Here is a 23453-nt window from a genome sequence, read left to right on the forward strand (position 1 = left end):
GCCCCCTACCCTGCCCTCTACCCTGCCCCCTACCCTGCCCCCTACTCTGCCCCCTACCCTGCCCTCTATCCTGCCCCCTACCCTGCCCCCTACCCTGCCCCCTACCCTGCTCCCTACCCTGCTCCCTACCCTGCTCCCTACCCTGCCCCCTACCCTGCCCCCTACCCTGCCCCCTACCCTGCCCCCTACCCTGCCCCCTACCCTGCCCCCTATCCTGCCCCCTATCCTGCCCTCTATCCTGCCCCCTATCCTGCCCCCTATCCTGCCCCCTATCCTGCCCCCTATCCTGCCCTCTATCCTGCCCCATATCCTGCCCCATATCCTGCCCCCTACCCTGCCCCCTACCCTGCCCCCTACCCTGCCCCCTACCCTGCCCCCTACCCTGCCCCCTATCCTGCCCCCTATCCTGCCCCCTATCCTGCCCTCTATCCTGCCCCCTACCCTGCCCCCTACCCTGCCCCCTACCCTGCCCCCTATCCTGCCCCCTATCCTGCCCTCTATCCTGCCCCCTATCCTGCCCCCTATCCTGCCCCCTACCCTGCCCCCTACCCTGCCCCCTACCCTGCCCCCTACCCTGCCCCTGCCATAATCTGCTCGTACCACATTGATGGTTGCGTGTGATTTGATCAAACGTATTGAATTAACTCTGAATGGTTCTCCTGAGGGAGGCCCAATCAGAGGCAGGAGTGGGCGGGACTTGAGGCGTTTAATACTTCACATGCACTCTGACCCTGTGGAGTTTATGAGCGAGCTGACACATTAATTAGCCCTGACGTGCTGTGTTTCTCAACCCTGTTGGGAATAACCTCGCCCGCGTTCACTTTGGATGCTGTCGCCACTGGAGCACTTTGACTTCTAGATGTTTCTGATCAGAGCGACAGGTTTGGTATCAGATAAAGCCTGGTTCACACTACACGATTTCAGGCTGGTTTTTCAGTCGCCGACTGATCGCCGACAAAAACTGTGGTCGGAGGCGAATCGGCGATCACTCGTCGCTCGCTCAGTCGTGTAGTGTGAACTGCTGAAAGACGCTCGCCGAGCCGTCGCCGAGTGGTCGCAGACGACCGGCAAATATCTAGCATGTTTAATATCTAGCCCAGTCGGCGACAGAGAGTCGGCAGCAGCGTCTAGCTACAGCCAATGGGAACAGCGTCTAGCTACAGCCAATGGGAACGCGGAGAGAGAACTGCGGCACCGCTGAAGATATCTCTGAAGAATGTAAAAAACTTTCAAGAATACTTTCAAAACAGTAACCCAGCAAACACACAAAATCCTCACCTTTCTTACAACTTTACTACAACACTGTGTTTAAGTTATTGTGACAGCACTGGAGAAATAGTGCGATTGATTATATTTATGTTCACTTGGGACTATGGAGTGTTTAAATGGTAAAAAAAATAATAATAATAACGAAAATGTGGAGTACATGTACATTGTTTTTTTTTTCTTCTACGTGGTGTTGCTGGTTCTCGCGAGAGTTTCGTTTCGTGTTCTCGCGTTTTTGGACGGCAGCCAGATGAGTCGGCGATTCCCTAGTCGTGTTCACACTACACGATTTTAGGCTGGTTTTTCAGTCGCTGACTGATCGCCGACAAAAACTGTGGTCGGAGGCAAATCGGCGATCACTCGTCGCTCGCTTAGTCGTGTAGTGTGAACTGCTGAAAGACGTTGAAAGACGCTCGCCGAGCCGTCGCCGACTGGTCGCAGACAACTGGCAGATATCTAGCATGTTTAACATCTAGCAGTCGGCGACTGAGAGTCGGCAGCAGCGTCTAGCTACAGCCAATGGGAATGCGGAAAGAAAACTTTCAAGAATGCTTTCAAAACAGTAACCACACAAAATCCTCACCTTTCTTACAACTTTACTACAACACTGTTTAAGTTATTGTAACAGCACTGGAGAAATAGTGCGATTGATTATATCTATCACTGCAACGGAGAGATGAAATAATTCTGGCAACTTGGGACTATGGAGTGTTTAAACGGTAAAAAAAAATAATAATAACGAAAATGTGGAGTACATGTACATTGTTTTTTTCTTCTACGTGGTGTTGCTGGTTCTGGGAGAGTTTCGTTTTCGTGTTCTCGTGTTTTTGGACGGCAGCCAGATGAGTCGGCGATTCCCCAGTCGTGTAATTCGTGAGCCCGCGTCGCCGATCAGTCATGTAGTGTGAAAGCCACAACAACTGAAAGACTCGCGATTACAGCACAACCAGTCGTGTAGTGCGAACGGCACAAAAACCTGACGACTGAAAAGTCGTGTAGTGTGAACCAGGCTTAACCTCACCAGCGAAACTGAAAACCATGAAAAATAAGTTTAAGAGCAGATGGGCTACAGACATGTAGGCCGTGTGTGGTGCGGGGCGAACGAGGCAGTTCTGTTGAACCGCTTTCATCAAGTTTATCGACCATTAACCACCTGAATATGGGTGAATGTAGCTAACGGGTGTAGCTAATGGCCTCATGAAGGAACTGGATCCGACCTGCTAACCTCAAGCTTGGTTGTGTGCAGGAACGAAGCAGGTGTTTACATGCAAACTACAGTTCTTGTGTAACAGTCAAACAAACTCATGCACTGTGCACACTTTATCTTGCTGTGTAATATAAGCTACTGTGTGGAGTTTACATTGTGAGTTTTGCAGAAAAAGAAAATAAATTCTGGTTTGTAAGAACACACTGGGGTAGAATCACCCAGAGAGGCGTGACTGTCTGGACGTCCCGCAGGACAGCAAAGTCCCGCATGTCCCTTCTCTGATGTGTCTGGTTCAGTAGGTCGCATGAGGTTGAGTCGGTTGGTTGTGGTTGGGTGGTGAGCCACCCACAGACCCGTCTGTGCTGGACTCTGGGCTGTCATGGGACTTGGTACAAAGGGGAGGGGCTTTATATGAATGGGAGGGGCTTGCTAGCGTTCTTATATAAACTACGGAGGTGTCTTGGGTCCCCCTCCTCTGCCAAGGAGCCTAACACCATGACAAATGTCATTTGGTTACTATTTAAGGGTAAGAACTGCGTACCCTAGCAGACCAAAACAATGGTGATGTTCACATTACAGAGCAGTTGGGCTACTGGCCATGTTCCATGCGTCTCTCTGGTGGTGCAGCCTTCCACTGGTGTGGTGCTGGGGTCAAACACCTCCACCCGTAGCTCTCCGCCTGGCCCAGTAGTCACTGCATTTGTCTCTTGACCAGATTTCCCCCTCATTTCCATCTAACAGCACATCTGCGCTCCACAGCATGCTGACGTAATGGACGGTTAGAAGTGCCCTGGCAACATCTACATGATCACTGCTCTCTCTCATATAACTGGACAGACCGATCAACTACAACCTGTGTGTTCTAGTGGAATGTAATATGTGTATATAGATGTCATGTATCCTTGGCCCGAGTATTGACCTATATGTCAATACTTGGTACTGGTAGAGGAATACAAACAGACATTATTGGCTGACCCAAGTATTGACGTATAGGTAGTGGTAGACCAACACAGACCGACATCATTGGCTGTTTGTTAACGGAGCCCTAATCGTGAGGTTATCTCTGACGTTGGGTAATGGAGCCTTTATCGTGAGGTTGTCTCTGAGGTTTGATAATAGAGCCCTAATCGTGAGGTTGTCTCTGAGGTTTCTATCTTATAGTGTGTATGTACAGAAGTTAAACTAGAAAGATTTTCAGTAACTTCAAGAAAACACCAGGGTAGCACCAGAATTAACATTTTAAACCAAATTTCGGTTTCGGAAACACAGTTTCATTAATTTTGCCACTTTTCCACAAGTTTTATTTGCTGAATATTTGGTGCCATCCCTTATAAATATATGTAAGGAATGGGTCAACACGGTTATGTTAAATTGCAAGGTGAACACGCACACACGGTAGCGTAGCTAGTTTGAGTAATGTCCGTACTGACGGGTGCTGGGGTGTAGAGTGAACTCTCTGTCAGGGTTGCTGGGGTCCTGCCACTGGCCACCCAGTTCATATTCACACTGAAGGGCCTGCTAATAAAATAATGGAGTATGTGTGTGTGTGTGTGTGTGTGTGTGTGTGTGTGTGTGTGTGTGTGTGTGTGTGTGTGTGTGTGTGTGTGTGTGTGTGTGTGAGTGTGTGTGAGTGTGTGAGTGTGTGTGAGTGTGTGTGAGTGTGTGAGTGTGTGAGTGAGTGTGAGAGTGTGAGTGTGCGAGTGTGAGTGTGCGCGTGTGTGTGTGCGCGTGTGAGTGTGCGCGTGTGTGTGTGCGCGTGTGTGTGTGCGCGTGTGTGTGTGCGCGTGTGTGTGTGCGCGTGCGCGCGTGTGTGCGCGTGCGCGCGTGTGAGTGCGTGCGCGCGTGTGAGTGTGTGCGCGCGTGTGAGTGTGTGTGTGTGTGTGTGTGTGTGTGTGTGAGTGTGTGTGTGTGTCAGGTGGCCACAGGGTTAATGTCATGATGAAGAACATTCCTCCTTTTTTGTCATACTCTAACAAATGCAGAAAAGTGCCATCTCCATGGTAACGCCTGGTGTTCCTGCGTACAGAGCAGCTTTTCACAGAAAAATGAGCTTCCGCACTTATTTAATCAAAATACATTACGGTGTAGGTAACTTCATATTGACATCATTATCTATGAGCCCAAGGAAGGACCTGCTTCTTATCACATCACAGTACGTAGACACAGCCTTGTCAAGGTAGCTTTGAAACGCTGGGATTTAAAATGTTTATTGTGGTGAAGTTAAATATTAACTTGTAACTTTTGTAAGGGAGATATACTATCACTTAGCAGTTAGCTAACGACCTAATACACTTCCCATTAGCGCTTAGCTAAAGGTAAAACTGCAGATTAGAACTCATGAGTAGCTAGTTCACGAGGTTCCTGGTTTTGTTTCTTTGGAGTGACCCTGTTCTGTGCTGCTCTCACTGTCCTCCATTGTCACGCTTGTCAATCAACCCTCAGTCCCTCCTCCTCCTCTGCCCCATTGGCTCTGTGGATTCAGTGTTCCACGTTTATCCACCGGGTTTTCCTTACAAGGTCAGCTGCACAGCTGGCTCTGTAGGGCTCTGTGTCCGGAGGAGGCCCCCGTGTGTCCGGAGGGGGCCCCCGTGTGTCCGGAGGGGGCCCCCGTGTGTCCGGAGGGGGCCCCCGTGTGTCCGGAGGGGGCCCCCGTGTCCAGTGTATTCCATGTTGTGGCCTCTCTTATTTTAACTTGTCCCTGGAGCTAGCTAGCCAAACGTTGTGGGAGAGGCTGGAAGATCTAATGTGTGGGAGAAGCAGGATTAGGTTAATAACCCTGCTGCCTCTCAGAAACCTCGTTAAGTTGAAGGAAGAGTCCAAGATCCGCACTGAAGTCTCAATTATCAGCACAGTGGAGGACGGAAATGGTAATTATTCACTGAGTGTGTTGGCCTGTAGGGCTGTGGGAGAGAGCAAGATAAGAAACACACACACACAGACGCACACCACACACACACACCACATCATACACACCACACACATACACACCACATGCACACACCGCACACACGCATAAACACACACACATCACACACGCGTATAAACTCACACATACACACCGCACGCATACACACCGCACGCACGCATACACACACCGCGTGCGTACGCATGCACACACCGCACGCACACATAAACACACCACACGCACGCATACACACACCGCACGCATGCACGCACACACCGTATGCACACACCGCACGCACGCATACACACTCATACACCACATACACACGCATACACATCTCACACACATACATACATACATACACACACACACACACACACACACACACACACACACTTAAATACACACACATCTATACACACACAGCACCTTCACCTTCTCTGTTGGGGCTCTGGCCACATTTCTGTGTAGAAGGTTCCATGGACATAACAGTGAAGCTTTTTCACATGTCCATTATATGTAATAATTGGCATTGTATGTATTCTGTTAGAAAATAACAGGAATACTTCCTTCAACTTGTCTTGCTCACTGGGGGCTAGGACTCGGCACTTGTAAAGCTGCTTTGTGACAACAACTGTTGTAAAAAGCGCTATATAAATAAAATTTGATTGATTGATTGAAATAAGGGTCAGGTATCAGAATGTAATATGCTGAAGTCACAATACTGAAAAACTGCCAGCATTTAAAATTTCTATTCCGACTGTATGAAATGTTTTATTTGATCTATCTCATGTTAAATAAATAAGCACATTGCCCCCAGTCGCCCTTTATAAAATGTCTACAAATCTCCTTGTGGCTCATTTAAACGTGTTTTAGTGTTATTGAAGGTATTAACTTTTTTCCTGTTTCTCATATAAATCCAGTTCAACCATTACAGATCTTGCCTTCAGAAATGCGTGTATGTGCAAGTTAGCGGTGTGTGCTGGTTTGTGGGAAGCGGTGTGGTGAGTGTAGTCTGCTCTGACCCCTCATGTAAAGAGTGTGTTGTAATTCAGTGGTCCCAACATCTGGTGTGAGCCCTGGTCCCCTGTCTTCATCACACTAACACAATCCGTCACAGTGAGTCTGCACTCATGCCCTGCGGTGACATCTGATGGTCTTCCGTCTCTTAGAGGACCAACCTGGTTATGGAAAGCAGTGATGTGAACTCCTCGTTTCCATGCTTACAGTCTCCATGCCAACACCGTCCGCTCAGCACCCAGGCTACCGTGGCAACTGCCTCAGCATTCCATACTGTAACTTTTACAGACCTGTAGCTTTTCTCCTGAAATCATCACGGGGTGTGTGTGTGTGTGTGTGTGTGTGTGTGTGTGTGTGTGTGTGTGTGGTCTGACTGGGAGAACACACACACACACACACAAACACGCAGACACGCACACACAAGCCTACCTATGTCTTTTGAGAGGAGGTGCATTATTAGCCTGTAGGGTCTGTTACTGCTGGGGGTTTTTCCAGGGAGGGGCACTAAAGTGAGCGTCTCGAGTTGAAGTCAGACGTAAATCGCCTAGAAAAAGACTAGAAACTCGTCCAAAGTAACTTGTGAACAGTAAGTCAGTCCGTTATCCAGGCGCTGTGTGTGGGTTATAGATCAAATCCTTTATTTGTTTGTTTCTTTTGGACATTATTCCTTACATTTGTTTCTATGATTTGGGATGCAGCCCCTTTTTCTCGTGACGTATCACGCTCGTAAGCGTCAAATATAAACCAACGAGGTTGCCATGGCTACTGCCGGAGTACTGTCTGTGGAGCCTTTAGCTACAGGGGTTTAAATCCTTGGACAAAACTGAAGTACACAACGTGTAAAGAATGTGGGAAACAAATGAAAGACACTGAAACACCACATCATACTTCATAAGCACCAAAACACACCTGGATAGTCACTTAGCCGTCAGTACAGCTAATATAGAAAATAGTAATTTTCCATCTCCTCTCCCTAAAGCTTATCCTGGTATTTACTTGAGACTTGACTTGGACTCTAGTCTAAAGACTCGTGACTTGACCTGAAATTGTATTTTGTGACTTTTGACTCCGCCCCGGCCACAGGAGAGTCTTGCCCAAATGTTTTATTGTGTCGTATTGTCTCTGGGGCGTCCTGACTGGATGTGATGTCAGCAGGGGGAATTTCTCTCCATGCTGGCTGGATTGAACAGACCTCGCTCCGGAGGCCGTCTGCTAAATATGTCCTAGACTCTGTTCTTCCTGCTGTGGTGTTCATTACCAAATGCAGGAAAACGACACTGACTCTGGGAAAGAACCCACACTATATCCTGGGAGTCTTTTTACAGACGTGGGTCAGCAATGCTGTTTTAAACACAACACAAACGTTGGACCCAACCGAGTGGTTCTTCATTGTTTAAGATGGTCCTTGGTTGCAGTGTCTCCTGGTGGTGTTGGTAGCAGGTGGGCGTGGCGAGGGTAGCAGGTGGGCGTGGTTGAAGCCCTCAGGAGGGCGGAGCGACTCCTGCCACGGTCTCCTGAGCGTCCGCACACTATTGACACACACCGTGTGGACGCGAGAGACGTGGTTTACTCCGTTAAGGTCAAACCGTGAGGGACGTTGAAGGCAGCTGGGAGACGTGCTGACACTGCAGACAGAACGTTCTTCACGTCCTGCTGATGTTTCCTGTTCTGAGATGTTCTGAAAAAAGTTTAAAAAAAAAAAAAAAAAAAAAAAAGAAGGTTCATTATCCTGTTGCATAGTGAAGTGCTGTCTAGTTAATCCCAGAGGGAATCACGTTTGCTTCTGTGCTGTTCTGGCCTGAAGAGTGTGTGAGTGTGTGTGTGTGTGTGTGCACGTGCGTGTGTGCGAGCGTGGTGTCTGTTGTGAGGTCAGATTGGTTACTCAGACACTCTAGTTCTGCAGAAATGTGTGTGAACCTGAGGGCGTGAGAACTGTGTGCTGTGTGAGTGAAGCAGGTTACTCATCGGGGGTGTGTGTGTGTGTGTGTGTGTGTGTGTGTGTGTGTGTGTGTGTGTGTGTGTGTGTGGGTCTGTTCACTTACACATCATCTCTCTCTTCCTTCCCCTCCCCAACGCCGTATCTCTCCATCTCTCTGTCTCTCTCTCTCTCCCTCCCTCTCTCTGTTCTCTTCCCCAGTGATCCCTACGTGAAACTGTCCCTGTATGTGGCAGATGAGAATCGTGAGCTCGCCTTAGTCCAGACTAAAACCATCAAGAAGGTAAAGTACGCTCTCGCACGTGTACGCTCTCGCACGTGTACGCTCTCGCACTAGTACACTCTTGCACGAGTACGCTCTCACACTGCTTTTCTTTGCCGAGTTTGATGAACTTCACAGCAGTCTGTCACCACTGTGCTGCGGACGGTCCAGCCTCAGGGTGAGCTTGGTTCAGCAGGGTAGCGTGTGTGAGCGTGTGTGAGCGTGTGTGAGTGTGAGACCACCAGGGGATGCAGCACCAGAGAGTGTTCAGGAATGCAGTAGTTGTACTGGGTTGTTTAGGCAGCCTAAGCCCAAGTGTGTGTGATGTCTCCGTCTTGTGGGGTGGCAGGTTTGTTGTTGCACACTGTGCTTGTAAAAATCCAGGAGTCTCCAGGGTGAGTGTGAGCACAGACAGCTGCTCACTGTCCCTGCATTACAGAGCAAGACTCCCCCTGCAGTGTGTGTGTGTGTGTGTGTGTGTGTTCTGGGGCTCGTGACTGGGGCACACAGGAGTGCAGGAGAGTCTGACGTTGTCTCCACAGGCTCCTCTTCATGCATGTGTGACTCTGGGGTCAGCGCACAGGTAGCGGTGATGTCAGTCACTCTAGGCTCAGTTACGGGTTTATTGTGGATTAGTCTGGGTTAAGTATTTAATTAATGATGGATTATGCATAAATGAAAACAGGTGAAGCCAGTCATCTTTTAGAAACACCACGTGTCCTGCAGACCGTAAATAAACAGACTTATGGGATCTGAAAGAAGAAGGAAATGAATTATTCCATTATTCTGTTGTTGTTCTCGTCCCTCACCAGAACCGTTAGCCGTTACTCCTTCGTACGCCCAAATGATTCTCCTGCTCTTCTGAGCTTCTTAAATCACTCAGTGCAGTCAACACCGATTGTAGAACCTTCAGTGGTCAGACCACGACCTGGAGGTCAGAGATGGAAGACACACGTCCTGCTGTCTGTGACCGCTAGTCTGTGGTGTATGTGTGTGGGGTGGTTGTGCTGGTGTGTGTGTGTGTGTGTGGGGTGGTTGTGCTGGTCTGTGGTGTGTGTGTGTGGGGGGGGGGGGGGGGGGGGTGGTTGTGCTGGTCTGTGGTGTGTGTGGGTGGTTGTTAAGTTCTGGTGATAGCACAGGAATTGCACTTCACACACAAGAATTACACACACACACCAGTCTGGGTGCTTTTTAAATAAGGGTTATGTGCTATGACATGAAGCTAACTGTCTGATAAAACCGTGTGTGTCACGTATTCAGGTCCCAGAATGTTTAGCATCAGAACTTTTGTTCTACATCAGACGTCCACACGCTGCCCTGAATGTTAAATACCTTACAGTCAACCTGGACATCTAATTCTCTTTCAGACTCTCAACCCCAAATGGAACGAAGAGTTCTACTTCAGAGTAAGTCAGCCTCTCTCTCTCTCTCTCTCTCCTCTCTCTCTCTCTCTCTCTCTCTCTCTCTCTCTCTCTCTCTCTCTCTCTCCCCACCTACATGTCACAGGGTTTCACAGTTTGTTTTTTTGTCTTCCCTGGTGTGAGGGTAATCACATAACCTCTATATCAGCAATTCAAGGCATCAGGCAACAGAAGCTGTATAGTACTGTACACTCCACTGACCGCTCCACTGACCGCTTCACTGTACAGAAGCAGCACAAACTGCTGTTTATCTGATGATCCCTGTTCCAGTGTTGGCAGTACAGTGATGCACAGTCTGACACGCACACAGTGCTTCTAGAGATGGATGGGTCCATATCTACAGATCCACACTGGTTCAGTATGGGGGAACTACAGTGCTTGTTTAATCTGCTGGGCCTTTTTCAAAATAGTCTTGTGTAATCCAAATGGTCCCTTCAGTGTGTTGATGAATCAGAGGCTCGTCCTCACACACATCAGTGCTGTGGCTAACGCTGACTGACTGGAGGACACAGGTGAGAGGATCTCCAGCCCCTGTGTGTCCCTGTTCAAACGTGATGTTTAAAAGCTCCTCTTGGCGGAAGTTGGTTATTGTGTTACGGGACCCGCCCAGCGGGACAGGAGCCAATAGTCCCGCGTGTGCTGCTGGCCTTGGCGGGTTCCTTGGAGTATCTGTAGGTGTTTCTATTTAACAGACATCCTGAGTTTACTCCTTTGTCTTCTGTCCCTCCTCTCTCTCTCTCTCTCTCTCTCTCTCTCTCTCTCTCTCTCTCTCTCTCTCTCTCTCTCCTCAGGTTTGCCCTCAGAACCACAGACTGCTGTTTGAAGTCTTCGATGAGAACAGACTGGTAAGACAGTCGCCTCTACACCCTCCCAGAACGTTGTGCATGATTCAAGCAGCCGTCGTCAGGGACCCAGACGTGTGTGTGTGTGTGTGTGTGTGTGTGTGTGTGTGGCGATCCGTCTCCACCTTGTTTGCTTGGTGCTCCTGGACCACTCTTCTGCCAGTGTGGTTCTAGGCGGGGTCATGGCGGGGTCAAAGGAAGTGTTTGGCAGATGAACGCCTGCAGTTCTTAATAGGAAAACACACTGGTGAGAGTTGTGTAGCAGGTTGTGTATAATTAAGTTTGCCACCTCGGTATGATGTTCCTCCGCCCACACTGACTTGTACATTCACCCCGTCACTGAAACGGTTGAGCGTCTGAGGGTCCTGCCCCTCACTCTCCCCCCACAGCACACACACCGACGTTTAAACAACAGTGTTAGGACATACACACAGTAGAAACAGAACTCTGTGGGAGGAGAGAGGGAGGAGTGAAAGAGGAATATGAGAGAGAGATGGAGGGAGAGAGAGTGAGAGGGAGAGTGGAATGATGGAGATGGAGAGGGAGGCAGAGAGAGGAGAGGAGTAGGGGTGTTCATCCCTGACTCAGCTGTAGTAGAGGTGTAGATTCTTTCTCTCCTGCAGACCTCTCCTCCCTCTCTCTCTGCTTTCTCTCCTTTATACCTCCCCCTCTCTCTTTCTCTCCTTTACACCTCCCTCTCTCTGCTTTCTTTATTCCTCCATTGGACTGGGAGAGCACACAGGTTACATGGGCTGAGAAAGGGTGTGTGTGTGTGTGTGTGTGTGTGTGTGTGTGTGTGGGGGTGTGTGTGTGTGTGTGTGTGTGTGTGTGTGTGTGCGTGTGTTATTGGGCTGTGTGTGCGTGTGTTGGGCTACTGGGCTGTGTGTGCGTGTGTAACACACAGCCGTTGAAGGCCTGAGACTGAAGGTGAACCCTGCCTTTGTGGGACATCTCCTGGCATGCGTGTTGAGCGGAGTGTTGTCCTTATATGTCCGAGGAGACGCCTGCTCACGCCGGCCCTCTGACTCCTCTCCCCCTCATCAGTGAGCGATTGCTCTGGTCTGCCTCTCGTGCTCTAAGATTCTTCAGTTTGTTCTCATGTTTTCTGCAGCTGTATTCCTTTTCCGTTTTTATGTTTCACTGTCGTCCTTCTCCTGTTTCTTCTGCATCTCTTTCTTTCTTCAGAATCCTTTAGCTCTGTGTTTAAAGGCCCTGTAGACCTGTGCTGAGTGTCAGTCTGTAGACCTGTGCTGAGGGGGCTGGTGTGTCAGTCGTAAAAGCCTGGTGTGTGAGGCTCTGAACGACGTGGCCCTCTGCTCTGGGCCCTGAAGCACTACTGATGTTTACAGTTTGCACCTGCAGACTAAACACCTCCACCCTGCAGACGTGCTGCTCTCTTGCTCTCCAGGACTCCGCCCACCGAGTGTCCACACCAGGGTCGTACTACATCGGTGTTGCGCTCCAAAACACACCACGCGTCCCCTGATTGTGTTGGTATGCTAGGATCGCGGGTGCTTGATCTTTATACATGTTAAATGACATTTGAATACTTTGGCAGATAGTGGTGTGTGAACACGTCCTCTGTGCGAAGCTATGACTCACACACGTTTGGACACGGCGTGTGCCCACTGTGCCGTGAACGACTGACTGTGGTTTCTGGAGCGTTTCTTCAGTAGAGCAGTCATGGATTTCGGTGCATTGCTGGATATTTGCAGAGTTCAACCACATCTAGCGATTACTGCTCCGAAACATGTTCGTGTAAACCACAGGATCACGTACACGCTGCTGATGGTGGTTGAGAATGTGTCCTGGTCCTGATGGTGCTGTTGTTGGCCTGGTGTTCACGGACACACTGGCTCTGCTCAGTTACTGCTACTGTGGAACAGGATGTGTGAGCGGCCAGGAACTGCAGTTCATCACCTTACGAAGGTTAAAGTTCAAACAGAGCTGTTAATGTGGGCCGTAATCGACATGCTTCACGGTGACTACAGAGGGGCTTCAGTGATGAGCCTGCATTTGTTCTTTTGCTGGGACTTTACTGGTCTGAACTTTTATGAGGTTGGGTTTCAAAAACCACCTGCTGACTATTGAGTGACATGCCCAAGTGTGCTTTTGTTTTGAGAGCTGCCTTTCTTGAGGGGAAAATCTATCAGAAAGTTTCCCAGTTTCACAGACTGTGGATTTGAATCTTCTTTGATGGGATCTCTGGGTTCTTTGGGAGGATTTCAAGGTTCTTTGGTCAAACGCATCATGGATTAGTCCACGTCCCAGTTTGGCTTGTCCTCCGTGTGTGGGAAGAGTGAGGGAGCCCTGATTTATGGACTTGTGGAGTGTGTTCTTGGCTCAGGAGCGCTCTCTCCCTCTCTACCACTCTCTGTCTCTCTCATCCTCCCTCTCTCTACCATTCTCTCTCATCCTCTCCCTTTCTCCCATTCTCTCTGTCTCTCTCTCTCAGTCTGGGATCTTCGTCTTCCTGACATATCACCAGCAGCTGAGAGGGGGCAGTTTGGGTCTATCTGGGTGGTGCAGTAGAGTGTTTCAGTGGGGTGGCCCCACACCGTCACATGACCAGAACTGCCCCACCCTCCCCTCATTCTGCCCCTCCTGCAGCCATGATCGGAATGTTGCTGGTCACTCTGGCTATTTCTGCCCCTGCTCCTGTCCAGAAGGAGCACTAACTGTTGGCTAAAAGGGGCGTATAGTTGCCCCTAACCACAATCCCTCCCTCCCTCTCTAGTTCTTTCTAACTCCGTCTCTCTCCTACTAGCTCTTTCTCTTTCCCTCTTGGTCACCCTCCTCTCTCTCTCCTCTCTCTCTCTCTCTTTCTATCTCTCTCTCGTGCTCTCATTTGTGGGCTGAAGTTTGGAGCTCCCTGTACCTCTCCAGTTACTGTGGGTTGCTGCCTGCTTTTTCTCTTGAGCAGACAGAGGGGAAAGTGTGTGTGTGTGTGTGTGTGTGTGTGTGTGTGTGCGCGTGTGTGTGTGCTTGCGCACAAGTGAGAACTGCGAGAGCACGGGACACGCGCAAAGGGCGACGGAGACTAAGTAGTGGGGATCCTGGCCGCTTGCAGACTGGAGCGAGACGTGGGAATGTCTCACCGGCTGCGTCTCTATTTTGGCTCGGGGCGCAGCAACACGGCCCCCGAGCTCGAGACGCCACACGAGGACGACGAGGACGGACACGGCGGGACCGGAGAGAGGCACCGCGCCATGGCCCGGTCTGGATCCGGAGGCGTGCTGTTCCAGATGCGGGCGCGGGACCAAGGGGAGAGTGTGAGGGGAGCGTCGGGCGGGTCGGGCGGGTCGGACGGGCCGCTGAAGCGTAGCTCCTCGGTCTTCATCACTCCGCTGCAGACGCTGGGCGAGCCACGGCCCACCCGGAGCTCCTCGGTACAGATCTGCCTGCATCGCTCTGCTACGCCACCGGACGACATCTCCAGCCCGGACTCGCCACCCAGATACCCCCAGGAGCCGGAATACCCCCAGGAACCGGCACCGGCCTACGCGGAGGTCGGAGACGCGTACTGGACCCCTCCGCCTCCGGACTATCCGTCCAGCAGGAACATGGAGCCGGCTGAGCCCAAACGACGGGTGTTTTGCGTTCGGCCGTACGACGTGCGGAACGGGCGAGACGGCGCAGGGATTAGTTTCAGTGGGGTTAACGTCCCGGACGTCCCGGACGGGTCAGACGTCCAGCAGTTCAGGATTGTGCCCTTGGGCGTGGGGGAGCTTGGAGGCACCCGCCACTGGTCCGTTCACACGAGTACGGACGGGGCTCCGGGCGCGCGGAGGTTCGTTCTCCAGCTTCAGCAGGGCGGAGGAAGAGCGATGAGCCACCACGCCCAGAGAGAGGCGTCCCACCTGGGCCTCACCGCTGGGAAAGGCCCCCGCGGGACCCGATACCACCGTATAGAGAGGAGCGCCTCACAGCCCTGCCAGGCCCGAGCGGTTCCCTCCCGGCCTGGGTCCACGCCCAACCTCCACACCTCCAGATCCCACATGGACACGGATAATGAGTTCGAGGACAGGACGCAGGGCTGCGCGTTTCAGATCCGGAACGGGCAGAACCCAAGGCATCCCAAGTTTAGGATCTACTTTAACCCTGGAGGCGATGTCGAAGTGAACTCGACACAAGATGTTGACTTTGGACCGGCATGGAAGATCCCACAGGTAATTAGCACTAGTCTAGTGTGGAATGTGGCTATCAGAGGTCCTTTTACTGACCTGGGATCATTCAGCACAGCTTGGACCCAAGAACTGTCTAACTAGCTGACAGTTTTAAATGTTTTATTTGATGTAAATTGCTATTAATATTGTTTTTGCGCGTGTGGCTGGAGTTGGAATGTCAGGGGAGACGTGTAATATTGGAGCAGTAACTGTTACGGTTTCCTAGTCAATAATTCACCATGTTAATAGTTAAGTGGATGGGCAAATGGGAAAAGCAGAGCGGATGAGGTAGCGGTTCTGGGACGGGAGGGGGGGGGGGGGGGACTTTCTGGGAAGTGAAAATCCTCCGAAAATGGAAGACTTTGCCGCAAGGTGTTTGGTTTCCCCGCCACAGGCATCCGAACAGTACCGAGAGTTCAATGGGGTTTCTTTTTTTTCTTGAAGAAGTTGCGAGGCTAATGGAGCTCGAGCGCGTCCGAGGTGAACGGTGAGGCGTCTCTGAGAGGCGCGCGCGCGCACGCGCTATCTTTAGCACAGCGCGCGCACGCGCTATCTTTAGCACAGCGCGCGCGCGCCGTCGCCGGTTTTCACATCGACCCCCGTGTGTGTGTCTCCGGCTCGGGTGACCCTTCCGTCTCAGCTGCTCCTTCCTCACCTCACGGACGTGCCGGGGTTCGGTTACTTCTCAGAAGCCGTTTCGCAGTTTGTCCGTGTCCCCGTGAGGTGATGAGGAAAATGGCGCGAAGACGCGCGCGCGTGTGTGTGCGCGCTCACGCGGCTTCGAGGTGCGCCAAAGTGTTTAACTAGGGACGGACACCGTTCAGGTTTATTCATCACGCTTAGGTGTAGTTATTAAACGTCCCGCTTAACATTCGACGTACTCGGTACAAACGCGTGATCTGGCCCTTTGGGTTTGGTGTAGGCGCATTTTAGGTGTGTAGTGTTATTCCAAACGACCAGTCAAAACAACCAGCCCACATTCACCACGGGCTTTGGCGGGGGCCATACTTTGTCACATTTTTTCCAGCATCATGTGGAAAAAGTTTTTTTTTATTATTTAATTTTTTTATCATCACATGTAACAGACAGGTTACGCACGCGCTGGGACGCACCGATGACGTCAGCGGAAGCGCTCCTGGGCTCTCACGCGCTCCTATGCCGAGCCTCCTGATTGGCTGCAGCTGTGTCTTCGCTCATCTTATCTTGAAGGATTAGTGAGGCCTGACCTAAGCGGTCATGCCAGGAAAGATTATAGTGAGGGAGAGACACTGCAGCCCAAATACCTCCTCACACCCCCCCCCCCCCCCCCCCCTCACCGCTGCTTTACATAATCTTCCTTTTTAATTTTCTGAGGGTGTATATGGTAACTTAACCATTAAACCGAACGGGCTTTGGTCAAGCTTTACTGAGAGGTTAAGCACTTATAAAGCTCTCCAGCAGTTTTTCTTGAACTTTGCCAATAAAAACTTTGGGTTTTTCTATGCCGGGCCGGTATGACTGCTCCCGTTTTCCACACGCTTGCAGCAGGACCGAGCCTTGTTCCGTGCTCGGTTCTTCCAGCAGGGCGTCACAGGAGCCTGCTCTCTACAGACGTTCAGAAATGTCCGGTACTCTGGCGCTACGGACGCAGCTCGGAACAGTAACATCACCTGCAATGGATTGTGGAATAATTTCCACATTTGCAGTTTCATAGTTGGTCTACTGACTCTTGTATAATTTGAACTAAATTTTAACAAAAAAAATTGAGAACAGCTGGGATTGAAGGGTAAAATAACCCATATTCAAAACATTTGCCATAAGACAAGGGGCTTTTTAATTCAGAAAAAAGGCTGGGGTGGACTATTCCACCCTGGCGTATATGGGAGTAAAAATATCTCACGTGACACACGCACAGCCAGCTAGATAGTCCGCGTGATAGTGCGCGAGCCTATACCGATTCCTCCAGCGTGCCCCACGCTCGGATCGCTCCACACGCTCTAATCGTGACACGAGCGCTTTATGCTCGTCCCGCACACAGCTGACTCACGCCATACGGGACAACGTCGTCTACACCTTTGCTAGTTTTATTAACGATGAAGTAGAACGTTTTGTGCGCCTTAATTTATAGCTCTGTATAGTCGACGTTTTGCTGCTCGCGCAAATTAATGTAATATCAGTTTCACTGTTACATGAGTTAATGTAATATCAGTTTCACTGTTACATGAGTTAATGTAATATCAGTGGCCACTTGAGAATAAAAAGATAAAAAGGCGCTTGGTTTGTCACAGAGGTCAAAATGGTGCTTAAAATGTATTGTGTACATTTTTCAGAACTCCTTAAAACGTATTGTCGTTTTGTTAGGTGGATGTGAACGCAAGCAGCCGGTTTCCGTCAGTTTTAGTTGCAGTGTGAGCGTCGTGCGGTGGTGTGGCAGCACCAATCTCGTGTCCTGTGTGCTGTTGTGCGGGCGTGGCGGAGGCGTGGCGTGGGCGTGGCCGGGGGGGGGGTGTCGTGGGCATTCCGTGAAGACACGCCCGTCTTGCCCTCCTAATCTCTTGTTATCACACCGGCTCTGCTGGGAAGCTTTGAGGAGTGTGTAACCTTGTAGCAGTGGGAAGCGGTGTGGTTATGAAACGCACTGCGTTCTTCACCGCTGTGTGTGATGAGTGAGGAGACTGGATAGAGGGAAAACGAGAGAGAGGGGGGGGGGGGGGGGGGGGCTGGAACGGGGGAAACTGTTCCTACAGCTACGCAATCCTGCGCCGTTATTCACAGAACAGCCCCCGTCTTCCACCGGCTATATCGGTCTTATTCAGTTATATTAGATGCTGGTGTGTCTAATCTTAGCGCGCTCATTTCTGGGCTGGAGGGGGAGCTAGCTCTTGTGCTGCGTGTAGACGGCACCAAACCCAAGCCCGTGATGTCCAGCGGCCTCCTGTCTGCTCACACGCGTCAGCAGCTTCTGGGTCGGCTGGATGTGGTGTTTTCTCTTCGTCTGCAGAGATGTGGTGAAGTAATTCAGGAGTTGAATGGCTGGCAGAGGTATTCACTCAACTTCTATTCCCTGCTTTTTTGCTCTCCTTTTTTCTCCTTTAATCCGCCTTTCCACTCTTATTTCGTGTCCATGTAAAGGATAGCGAGATGTGTTTGACGCTCGGAGCATCAGTGTCCATGGAGACGTGGCCTGACTCGTTGCCCTGGTGATCCCTGGGAGCTCCTGCTCTGCACACTCTTCCATTGTGCTGTCCTTTCAGCTCATTGCCAAGGCAATAAGAATCCTTGCAGAACTTCCAGAGCCACAGGAAGAGTTTCCCCTACACCGTTTTCAAATGGGGCCTGTGTTCTAGAACATTCTTCTGTGTTCTAGAACACCAGCAACAGGAAACATGCCTCTGTGTTCTCAGCGTGGCCTGTTGCTGGTGTTCTAGAAGACTCCTCTGTGTTCTCTGTTGCTGGTGTTCTAGAAGACTCCTCTGTGTTCTCTGTTGCTGGTGTTCTAGAAGACTCTTCTGTGTTCTCTGTTGCTGGTGTTCTAGAAGACTCTTCTGTGTTCTCAGCGTGTGCTGTTCCTTTTGTCCGTGCTTAACCCTTGTCCTCAAAAATCTGCAAATGAACCGAGTAGTTGTACACGAGTCCAACTCCGTCTCTTCGGTTTAGCATGTCAGTCAGAACGTTTTGTGCAGAGTACAATGAACGTCCTCCTCACTCATCATGTTCAGCCCATCAGTGAAGAAGCGTCACAGTGGAGGACAGCAGACGATGTGCAGTCAGAGCTAAAAGCTAAGACCAGTATATATGTACCACCAGCACGGAGTACTTGTATGGATGCCAACTATGTGATGTGTTTACAGTGTGAGTCCAGCCTTGGTGTTGATGGTCACTGTATATAAACACTGATGCAGTGCTGGAGGGTTAGAGCCAGGGCCCATAGATGGCTGCCTCCAAACTGCACAGGGAGTGTTGACACTGGAGGAGTGTGAGCTGTGACCTCACACCTCCGCACACGCGAGGGCTGTGACCTCACACCTCCGCACACGCGAGGGCTGTGACCTCACACCTCCGCACACGCGAGGGCTGTGACCTCACACCTCCACACGCGAGGGCTGTGACCTCACACCTCCGCACACGTGAGGGCTGTGACCTCACACGCGAGGGCTGTGACCTCACACCTCCGCACACGCGAGGGCTGTGACCTCACACGCGAGGGCTGTGACCTCACACGCGAGGGCTGTGACCTCACACACGAGGGCTGTGACCTCACACCTCCGCACACGCGAGGGCTGTGACCTCACACCTCCGCACACGCGAGGGCTGTGACCTCACACCTCCGCACACGCGAGGGCTGTGACCTCACACCTCCACACGCGAGGGCTGTGACCTCACACCTCCGCACACGTGAGGGCTGTGACCTCACACGCGAGGGCTGTGACCTCACACCTCCGCACACGCGAGGGCTGTGACCTCACACGCGAGGGCTGTGACCTCACACCTCCGCACACGCGAGGGCTGTGACCTCACACGCGAGGGCTGTGACCTCACACCTGCTCAGGTGAGTCGTTCATTGTTTTGGTGCTAATAGAAGGATGATGTGTGAAGATTTACAGAACCGCCTGTTCTGCTCCCCATCACTTCCACACTGGACTGGGCTTCAAATTACAAATGGTGTGTGTGTGTGTGTGTGTGTGTGTGTGTGTGTGTGTGTGTGTGTGTGTGTGTGTGTGTGTGTGTGTGTGTGTGTGATCAGTGTATATGTACATACATACACTTGTATATCATATATATATATATATATACATATATAGAGGTGAAGTACACAGATTGTGCTCTTCATAACACTTTTGAATATCTCTACATATCATACCTACATACACAGCAGGTACCTGGAGTCTTCATATTTATATATTATATGTGTGTGTATATATTTAAAATGATATATACATATATATAAAATGATGAAATAATGATCTATGTGATATGATGAAATCAGAATGATGACATTTACATTACAACTGTAAACTACTACTGTTAATTGTTTTGCTATTAATCAACACACATACATATGAGTTTGCATATATCTGCTTGTGAATGTGTATATGTGTGTGTGTATATATAAGTTGATTAATAACAGTGAGTGGTACCAGATCGTTTGTAGTTTTGCTCCGTCTGCTTTTCCTCTGAATGAATTCTGTCACACAAGTTCGTCTTTGTGTGTCAGTTTAAACGTCATGTGACCACCTGCAACCCTCATCATCTCTCCTGTCTTCAAATAATGTTTGTTTTAAATGTAACCTGCTAACCCGATGGACACCAGTCTGGGTGTGTGGAGGTGTCTAGGTGGAGGTGGTGGTGTGTGTGGGCGTGTATATGTCTGCTCGTCCTTTGTTAAAACCAGTTTGTTCCACACACAGGCACACTTGGGTCATGATCGTCCCAAGAATGGGCGTTTCTTCTTCGGACAGGTAAAGGTGTTGGGACAGCCTAACGTAACCACCTGTATGTCCTGGCTGCTTTCTTTGCTGTGTAGCTTAGAGGATGCGTCTGAGGGCTTGTACGTTAGTGTACGTTAGACACTCACGCTGTGATTGGTGCACTGCGACCCCCCCCCCCCCCCCCCCCCCCACCCACCACACCCCAATTGTGGCGTCATGCCTTTCCTCGTGGGGTGATCTTAACCTGGATCTCTCCCCCTCTTTCTCTCTCTCTCCTCTCTCTCCTCTCTCTCCCCCTCTCCCTGTCTACCTGTTGGGATCACACAGGTGTAGTTCCTGCTCGTGTCTGTGGTTCGCTCCTCTGGGTCCTGTGGAGTTCCAGCACTGTTCCTCCATAACCTGCAACGGTCTGGTACCTCAGATACTAGTGACAAACCTAACTCTCTCTCTCTCTCCCTCTCTTTCTCTCCTCCCTCCCTCTCTCTTTCCCCCTCCCTCTCTCTCTCTCTCTCTCTCTCTCTCTCTCTCCCTCTCCTCTATTGCCTTGTGTCCCCTCCCTCCCTCTCGCTCTTTCCCCCTCCCTCTCCCTCTCTCTCTCCCACCTCCCCCCTCTCTCTCTCTCTCTCTCTCTCTCTCGGCTCTCCTCTCTCTCTCTCTCTCTCTCACTCTCTCTCTCTCTCTCTCTCTCTCTCTCTCTCTCACACACACAGACCAGAGATGACTTCCTTGGACAGGTGGATGTACCTCTCAACCATTTGCCGGTACGTTTACTGTGACTGGTTGGGGTCTGAATGTGATTGTAAATGTCTATGGTCTATGTGTGTGTCTGTGTATGCCCATTTGTGTGTCTGTAGTGTCCATACATGAGTGTGGTGCATGGTTGTGTGTGTCTGTAGTGTCCGTACATGAGTGTGTGCATGGTTGTGTGTGTCTGTAGTGTCCGTACATGAGTGTGTGCACATGGTTGTGTGTGTCTGTAGTGTCCATACATGAGTGTGTGCATGGTTGTGTGTGTGTCTGTATGTTTGTGCGAGTATGTGCTTTTCTGTGTGTGTGTGTCTGCTGATGAGTGTGCATGATTGTGTGTGCATTTTTTGATTGCGTGTATCAATGTGTGTGAGCACATATCTGTGTGTGTGTGTGTGTGTGGTGTGTGTGTGTGTGTGTGTGTGTGTGTGTGTGTGTGTGTGTGTGTGTGTGTGTACGTGTGTGTGTGTGTGTACGTGTATGTGGGCTTAATCTGTGTTAGGGTTTAAATTAGTATCTGTAGGCCTGTGTGTGTGGAAGATTGCTGCTGTAGTTACTGGAGTTCTGGTCTCTCTCTGGGCCAGGAGGGCCATTAACATGTCAACATGTGGGCTGCTTTCAGAGGTTTCTCCCTGCAGCTAACGGAAAAACATGCTACACTGAAGAAGGGCAATGCCTTCTGGGTAGTCCTGTCTGTCAGAAACCACAGTAGTAAAAAACAGTAGTGTAAACACACACAAAAATTTCAGCAGAGGTAGGCAAAACTCTTGCATAGTACTAACTTGATCTTTTACGTTTTCCAAAAGGTTTGCAAAACAGACGGCAGGCTTCCTGATTGGTGTATAAACACACACAACCATACACACCTCGCCGTCAGAGGCGTTGGAGTTGTGTTTCTTGTTGACATCAAAATGTATGAAAACACTTGAAGGTCATAAGATTTCCTTCATGGTGCGGTATGCAGGAACTGGACAGACATGAAACATTGTCACAGTAATTCAGACGAGTAATAATTTAACCAAATATTTAAGGCCATTCCAGGATTTATATTAATTGTAAGATGTGTTTAATACTGCGGAAGACTACAAAGAGAAGCAGTATTGTGGGTTAAACGTTGCTGGGTGTTTGTGATGTGTGTTCTCTGTTTGATGTGCATACTGACTTTAGCACATGTTCTCTAAGATTTGGAACTGAGCAGTTGTAGCATTCAAGTAGCATTAAAAACATTTATATTCGTAGTTATTTGTAATACAACATTTCTGTTGTATTAATGTTTAACTGAACCACAGATTAGAATGCTTGTACTAAGCAAATGGTTTAAAGAAAGCTTCAACCATTAAAGAACACTAACGTGGCAACGGTACATGACTGAAAGTAACGCAACGATTATATGCTTAAAATGATCACTAAACAAATCACAATATTCAATCTTGTAATTTATTGGCCCAAAGAGAGAGAGTGAGTGTGTGTGTGTGGTGTGTGTGTGTGTGTGTGTGTGTGTGTGTGTGTGTGTGTGTGTGTGTGTGTGTGTGTGTGTGTGTGTGTGTGTGTGTGTGTGTGTGTGTGTGTGTGTGTGTGTGCGTCTTTCACATGCCTATGGTCTCTGGCTCAATGCTGGCTGAGCCACTAATGACGGCTCTCTGCTCCGCTGTGTGTGTCTCTCTGCTCTGCTGTGTCTCTCTCTGCTCTGCTGTGTCTCTCTCTGCTCTGCTGTGTCTCTCTCTGCTCCGCTGTGTCTCTTTCTCTGCTCCGCTGTGTGTCTCTGTCTCTCTGCTCCGCTGTGTGTCTCTGTCTCTCTGCTCCGCTGTGTGTCTGTCTCTCTGCTCCGCTGTGTGTCTGTCTCTCTGCTCCGCTGTGTCTCTCTCTGCTCCGCTGTGTCTCTCTCTGCTCCGCTGTGTCTCTCTCTGCTCCGCTGTGTCTCTCTCTGCTCCGCTGTGTCTCTCTCTCTGCTCCGCTGTGTCTCTTTCTCTGCTCCGCTGTGTGTCTCTGTCTCTCTGCTCCGCTGTGTGTCTCTGTCTCTCTGCTCCGCTGTGTGTCTCTGTCTCTCTGCTCCGCTGTGTGTCTCTGTCTCTCTGCTCCGCTGTGTGTGTCTCTCTGCTCCGCTGTGCCTCACTCTGCTCCGCTGTGTCTCTCTCTGCTCCACTGTGTGTCTCTCTGTATCAGACCCCCACCCACAAGACCTCCACCCAGCTGCACCACTCCCTACAAGTGCCTGTCAGGCTGTTCCTGGGCACACACAGTAATGTAGTAATGGAGCTCACTCGTTTGTTTAT

The 23453-nt window shown here is 50.2% G+C and overlaps 1 protein-coding gene across 1 annotated transcript in view; it reads left to right on the forward strand.

The window, feature by feature from the left end:
- The window catches only part of nedd4l (NEDD4 like E3 ubiquitin protein ligase), a 69099-nt gene that overhangs the window by 14517 nt on the left and 31129 nt on the right, over positions 1–23453 (forward strand). Inside the window, 7 exon segments of the mRNA XM_076988814.1 lie at positions 8536–8617; positions 9964–10002; positions 10809–10862; positions 13315–13369; positions 13908–15028; positions 20413–20463; positions 21144–21194. Coding sequence (XP_076844929.1) covers positions 8536–8617; positions 9964–10002; positions 10809–10862; positions 13315–13369; positions 13908–15028; positions 20413–20463; positions 21144–21194 — 1453 coding nt within the window.

The sequence above is a fragment of the Brachyhypopomus gauderio genome, unplaced genomic scaffold (assembly GCF_052324685.1).
Source record: "Brachyhypopomus gauderio isolate BG-103 unplaced genomic scaffold, BGAUD_0.2 sc64, whole genome shotgun sequence".
In the NCBI taxonomy this organism is placed as follows: domain Eukaryota; kingdom Metazoa; phylum Chordata; class Actinopteri; order Gymnotiformes; family Hypopomidae; genus Brachyhypopomus; species Brachyhypopomus gauderio.